Consider the following 7,500-nt stretch of genomic DNA (forward strand, 5'->3'; position numbering starts at 1 on the left):
GCAACAAGCTTATTTTCTAGGCCAAACCACATGTCATGTGTATATAGTATGAAAAGTAATGGGCCAAGAACACTACCCTGTGGAACACCGGATATCACATTCCTATACTCACTATGGTCCCCATCAACAACAACTCTTTGAGATCTACTACTTAAAAAATCAATAATAATGCTAAGAAACGACCCACCCACTCCCAACTGTTTCAGTTTGAAAACAAGGGCCTCATGATTAACACGGTCAAAGGCAGCACTAAAATCAAGGCCAATCATACGAACTTCCCGACCACAATCAAGGGATTTCTGTACTGCATTGGAGATTGTAAGAAGGGCATCACATGCTCCAAGGCCTTTCCGAAAACCAAATTGCAAACTAGGGAATAGATGATTACCTTCAGCAAACCTATTAAGACGTTTTGCCAGAAGACATTCAAAAACTTTAGATAATATGGGAGTTATGGAAATTGGGCGGTAATCAGTGGGACTTGAGCTACCACAAACACATTTACATAAAGGAGTAACATTACCAATTCTCCAACAAGTGCTAAAAGCCCCTCTTCTTGCTAACTTGCGTAAAATAACAGATAACTTTGGAGCTAAGAAATCTGCTGTCTTTATAAAAAACAAAGGAAAAATACCATTAGGGTCTACACCTCCATAAGCATCAAGGTCCATCAACAGAGCTTTAATCTCACGAGATCGAAAAGCTAAACTAGTTAGTTTAGCCTCAGGAAAACAGGAATGAGGAAGTTCAAGTTTTTCATTACTCTGTTTACTGTCAAAAACATCAGCCAAAAGGGTTGCCTTTTCCTTTGGACAGTGAGTGACTGAGCCATCTGGTTTAAGTAAAGGAGGAACTGTTGCATCTACACCAAAGAGTGCAGATTTAAGGGTAGACCACCATTTATGTTCCTGAGTTGTACCAGAGAGGGTTTCTTTTATGATTAAATTGTACTCCTTTTCAGTTGAGGCATAAACTCTCTGAGCAAAAGCTCGAAGCTGAGTATAGTTGTTCCAGGTCAAATCTGATCTGTTACCCTTCCAAAGGTGATAGGCCTCCTGCTTCTCCAAGTAAGCACGTCTACAATCATCATTGAACCACGGTTTGTCCTTCATTCGGTACCTTAGCACACGAGAAGGGATACGCCTATCAATTATATGTGTGTGTGTGTATATATGTATATAGGATTATATATACACATGTGTGTGTACATATATCTAGTGTTTAATAACATTAGTGTTTATGTAACTGTGTATATTTGCATGTGTAAAGAGAAGAATGGAAAACGTATGAAGTGATCGGTATGAACTTTAAATCGGAAAAGCTTTGGACAATTATTAGTAAAGTTGATAGATTTTACAATTGCATAACCAGATAACCAATTCCAGCCTCAAGAGTATTGTTTCTGGAATTAGTGGAGAGAAAAATCGAAAGGTTTTTAGATTTTGGGGCGTTGAAATTTATGAATTCCTCCATTTCAGTCAACCTGTTTTTCAGTATAATAATTATTCTTCTATGTAGTATCTATATTTTCATATCAAATATTGTTTATAGAGGCAAATAATTTTAAAGATTTCGCCTTTCTGTAACTTCAGCGATTGCTATGTCACTATTTTCGCGAAGAAAGAGTTAAATTGGAAACCTTTCGTTTTAACTGCGTTGAATTTATGGACTTTTTCTTATAAAATTTCATAACAATAATAAGACTGAATAATCAGATGAGCACAACTTTATTATAATATTTCAATATATTACGAAATGCAACGTCAGAAACTCTTCGTATTGCATCAAAATATGAAGTTCGTAGATTCAGCGCCAGATTCTGGATATCTTTCATATTCATAAACATTATTCAATATTTTGCAGCTCTATTTGATTAAAAAATCAATCCTTTGACTCACTATCAAATTCAGTTAGTGCTTGAGCCCCTCGTGTTTCTATGTATGACATTTCTCATGTTAAGAAACAACCGTTTTTCATAATTACTTCCTCCATTTGATACAAGAGAAAAAATATAACGCCTTAATCAATTTTCTTGACAACTTTTTTGGAAAAAATGACTGCTTAGAAATAATGATAAAACTCAATATCTCCTTTTTAAAAAAGGGTCGTGTGACATGCTGAGTTTTTTTTTTTTTTTTTTTCTATTTTTATAAAAAAAAATATTACTGAGCTCTTTTATTTTCCCAAGTTCCTGGACTGTAACATGGCTTAGGCCGGCGTTTTATCAACATGAATTAGGCTTTCAACGGACCCTATCATTAGTTATTTGTTTTATATAAATGTTAGTTGAATTTCCCAACCCTTGTAAAGTCTTTTAAAAGTGCTAAAGAATTGTGGCTATGAGTAGACTTGGCTTCATCATTTTTTACGAAACTAAGGAATTATTAATAAAATTATAGTAGAACTTTTCCTTTTCACTCTTAGTAACAGGCAGTAGCTGCCCAGTTCCAGACCTCAGTCGCGTCACGCTTTCAATAAAAGGGAAAGGGATGTCAGTCAATAAGCAATGCCGGGAATAGAATGGGGAGTTCTGGCCAAGGTCAGAATCGGTAATCGTGTGATCCTTCAGAGTCATTTTCTAAAGGCATTATTTTTATTCCTTTAGTGGTGTATTGCAGTATCATCTTGAGGAACAAACAAATCTCTTGTTACTTATTGTGATGGGTTGAAATGCCATTTATATCCATACGCACATGATCCTTTTTATCTAGAAATTCGTTAATATTTGCTTTGGAAATTGGTATCCTTAAACACAAGTATTAATTTTTAGTTGAAATTGGTTTCTGAAATATAAAATGCAGTCAAAAGTTAATCATTATCTCTACATAATCATACATGCGTTGTACATAGCATAGCCAGCACAACTGAAATTATTATAATGCATTACAATTTTACAAATATGTATGACAAAAAATAACATGAAATGAAAAAAGAAAATGAAATAACCGCTTCTACGCTGTTCAGAAAAAAATCCCTCGAGGTCTGATGTCTGACATTTGAGCGTCTTTCCACCCAAACACCACACACGAATGATATCTTCGAATACAATTTAATGTTTCTGGGAAGGAGACCTCTTTTAGGTCTCTCATGTGAAGTAATTTTCCTTAGCCTTGATTCGTTTTGTGAGATCTGTTAGACCAGTGGTTCTCAACCTTTTTTTACCCATGGACCCTTTTCCCTTCTCTTTTTTTCCTGGTGGACCCCTTCATAACTATTTGTCATAAGACAATATTTTATTTTTCACTAATATGAATTATGAGGTTTTAATAAATAAACATAGTATATAATTAAGTTTTATTTTCAAATAAATACTAATTTAATGCAAATAAAGTATTCTACAACAACAATAATAATAATAATAATAATAATAATAATAATAATAATAATAATAATAATAGTAATAAAAATAATAATAATAATAATAATAATAATAATAATAATAATAATAATAATAATAATAAAGAATATAGTGGTATTAATTCTTAACCAGTATCTTGTATTACAATATTATAATGTTTCTTCCATGGTCAAGCCGTTGGAAAGTAGAGATCAGGCATTTGAATTCACTGTAGCATTTATGTACAGTGGTTGAAATTTTGTATAAACACTTAAAATGAAATATGTGATAAAAAAGAGAGATATGCATATTTATTCAATGAGGTCCCTGAGGTTGATGCTGCTCTGCGAGTTTCTTTATGTCTGGTTCCATCGATGTTAATGATAGTCGAAAATCACCTGTTTTCACAATGCCAAGTCTATTGCGAGCTTTTGATAAAAGTTGAGAAACACGACTAAATCCCGATTCAACAAGATAAGATGTTGGAAAAGCGATAACATAGATCTGTGCTCTATCCCAGAGCAAAGGGTACTTTGTAGCAACATCATTTGTCTTCCATACATTGCACTTTCCATCTTTGAATTTTGCACGCATAATTTCATCACTTTGTAATTCGATAAGACGCTCTTGCAAAGATATGTCTATATCGGCAACATTAACTTCGAAAGGAATTGAAACCCAAGTCTGTATAACCATCATGAGTAGGTCACTAAACCGATTTTGCACATCTGAATGCATAATTTCCATATATTCACCATATAATGCAAGATCTTCATCTTGCAAATCGCTGCTAACAGAGGCTAAACAAGGAAACTGTTTAAAGGCCTCTGATGAAAGGCAGAGGCAAGGGACAGTGTCATTGCCCTAGCAAGCTGGATAATGCCCTAGAGACTGACTATATATACATATGATCAGCTCCCAGGCCCTCTCTCCATGCAAGCTAGGACCATAGAGGGCCAGGCAATGGCTGCTGATGACTCAGCAGATAGACCTATAGGCTCCCACAGACCAGCCATGCCTACCTCATAAAGATGGTTAGGTTGCAGCGACCAAAGCAATTAACGAGTTTGAGCGGGACTCAAACCTCAGTCTGGCAATCACCAGTCAGGGACGTTATACCACATCGGTCACCACAACCAAGAGATGCATTACCCATTTTCGTTAGGGGCATCATCAAAAATGTTCTCCACAATATAGTCTTTATATTAAAGTGTGATTCCATCACTCAACCAAATATAGTCCTGAAGAAGAGTCACGATGTGATTCGAAACACGTGTCGACACCAACTAGTAAATGAAGAAATGTAAATGCTCTTTTACTGTTATTTTCAAAACCGTCTGGAGGACAGTCTGCTCAGAGAGAAACTATCTTCGACTTTTGGACGCCACTAAGACATTGTTTATTAATTGCAAACGTAAATTAACATGCCAAAGGACCATATATATATATATATATATATATATATATATATATATATATATATATATATATATATATATATATATATATATATATATATATATATATATATATATACATATGTATGTGTATGTGTCTGTGTCCTTGTCTTAAATATATTTTCCCATCCTGAGTCCAATTTAATAACCGTCATGAATCTGACCAATTTGCCGAATGTACCTTACCAGCAATTCGTTTAATTATTCAAGACAGTGGCCTCCGATAAAGAGAAATTGGTTTCCTTCTCGAAGAAATGTTTGATTGGCAATTATTGTCACATTGCTATAATGAATGCAATCACGGTATTGAACAGGAAAGTGTCCTGAAATCTATAGGGGTTTTACAAACATACACAAACACACACACATTTTATATATATATATATATATATATATATATATATATATATATATATATATAATATATATATATATATTATATATATATGTATACACACACACACACACACATATATATATATATATATATATATATATATATATATATATATATATATATATATATATACATATATATATATATGTATATATGTATATATATATATATATATATATATATATATATATATATATATATATATATATATATATATATATATATATATATATATATATATATATATATTTCTCAATAGGGATACCTTAACGTGGTGAAAGGGCTTGTGTGTCGCCATGATCCGCAAAGTTGTAATAGTTAGGGCCACCCATACTAGGTTGTTTTTTTGTGAGCGATTAGACAAAAATCTCCCACCATCATCCATCTGCACTGGCCAGCGTGGTGATGAAAATGACCAAACCCCATATATGACAGTAATTGTTTTACATTATATATCATGCCAGTAACCCCTTCTCTCTCTCTCTCTCTCTCTCTCTCTCTCTCTCTCTCTCTCTCTCTCTCTCTCTCCAAGAACGTCTCTGCGTATCACTTCCAATAACTCATATATCTTATTCATAATTTCAACATTAATTAGGCCTCGGAGCGTCCATTGCTACCAAGAGGTAACTACTATCCCTTCCCTTAGTCTGCCCCCCCTACCCCCCCCCCCCCCAACCCTCCCCCCCCCCCCCCTTCTCCATCCAGCACCCCCACTCCTCTCCCCGTACTCCCTCTTTGGGAAGTCATCATCTCCAGTCGAAGTCAATCCCTTATGACGAGAAAATCCGTCTGAGATTTTGCATATCTTAATTGGGAATTTGGGAATTGATACTTATATTATTTTTCTTGTTTTCCATGTGTAAAATCTATTTTTTTATTTTATTTATTAATTTTTTTTTTTTTTTTTTTGAGCGGTTTGATAGAGTTGGTTTTTATTGTCTGGAAGTTTGGAATACCTAACTTTTATTTTTGCCTTCAGGTTGGTTTTATATTTGTTTATTTTTATTTTCAGTGATTTCATTAATTTGGTATTCACTGTCTGTAAGTTTGGAATACCTCACTTACGACATTTCTGTAGTTTTTATTTTTCTACTTTTTGTGTGTAAAGTTTGAGGTTGGTTTTATTTCTGTTTATTTTTATTTTGAGTGATTTTTAGTGTCTGTAAGTTTGGAATACATCACTTTCGAGATTTCTGTTGTCGTTGTTTGTTTTTACAAATCTTGTGTAAAGTTTGAAGTTAGTTTTTACGGCATCTTTTGAAGGGTTTAATCTTTGTAGTTTTTAACTCAGAAATTTCAGAATATCTTACTTTCGGAATTCCCGTTTTTATAGTTCGTTATATATTAGGAGTTAAATGGCAGGACAGGATTCAAAATGAAACTATAAGAGAGATTGCTCGAGTTCCGTATGTGGATGGGATCATGATAAATGGAGATGGAGATGGTTTGGTAATGCGCTGGCGGGGGGTGGGGGGGGGAAGCCTGCGCAGCGCGGGTTGGGGGGGGTAGCTGGCCCAGCGCCAGCAGGGGGGGGGGGAATGGGGAAGCCAGCCCAGCGCCAGCGGGGGGGAGCGGGGAAGCCGGTGGGGAGGGGGGAAACCAGCCCAGCGCCAGCGGGGGGGGGGGAAGCTGGCCCAGTGTCAGCGGGGGGGGGGAAGCTGGCACAGCGTCAGCAGGGGGGGGGGGGAGGCTGGCCCAGCTCCAGCAGGTTGGAAGCTCCACCAGTGCCAGCGGGGGGGGGGGGGGGGGGGAATCTGCACAGCGCCGGCGGGGGGGGGGGGGATATCCGCACAGCACCGGTGAGGGGGAGGGGGGGGAAAGCCGGTGGGGGGGGAAGCTGGTCCAGCGCTGGGGGGGGGGGGGGAAGCCGGCACAGCGCCGGCAGGGGGGGTGGGGGAAGCCGGCCTAGCGCCAGCGGGGGGGGGGGGGGAGCCAGCCCAGCGCCGGTGGGGGCCGGGGAGCCCAGCCAGGCCAACGATATAGAATTTCTGTATCAGGCTTAGTTTTAAGAAAAAAAATGACGAAGACGTCTTCATAAGAGAATGCAGTTTATGGAGCTCCCGATGTATTTTTAGAAAGTCTTCAGAGGAGAAATTCATTCTTTCGACGCATACATGTTCTCTCTCTCTCTCTCTCTCTCTCTCTCTCTCTCTCTCTCTCTCTCTCTCTCTTATATCTGATAGTACTCTGAAAAAGGAGCAAATTAAACGAAGCTAAAAGGGAAAGCTTGAAAGAGAACAAATTTGTTTCAGAGTAAGAATAATCTTCCCCGCGAAGACATTTAGAAGATTCTTGATCTTCAACACGAA

At 37.0% G+C, this 7,500-nt stretch overlaps 1 protein-coding gene across 1 annotated transcript; it reads right to left on the reverse strand.

The window, feature by feature from the left end:
* Positions 1-3,652: 3,652 nt before the first annotated feature.
* On the reverse strand, positions 3,653-4,075 carry LOC137632732 (protein FAM200A-like). The gene has a single exon (XM_068364807.1). The coding sequence runs from the start codon at positions 4,073-4,075 to the stop codon at positions 3,653-3,655; it is 423 nt and encodes a 140-aa protein (XP_068220908.1).
* Between the last annotated feature and the right edge of the window lie 3,425 nt (positions 4,076-7,500).

The sequence above is a fragment of the Palaemon carinicauda genome, chromosome 3 (assembly GCF_036898095.1).
Source record: "Palaemon carinicauda isolate YSFRI2023 chromosome 3, ASM3689809v2, whole genome shotgun sequence".
Lineage (NCBI taxonomy): Eukaryota > Metazoa > Arthropoda > Malacostraca > Decapoda > Palaemonidae > Palaemon > Palaemon carinicauda.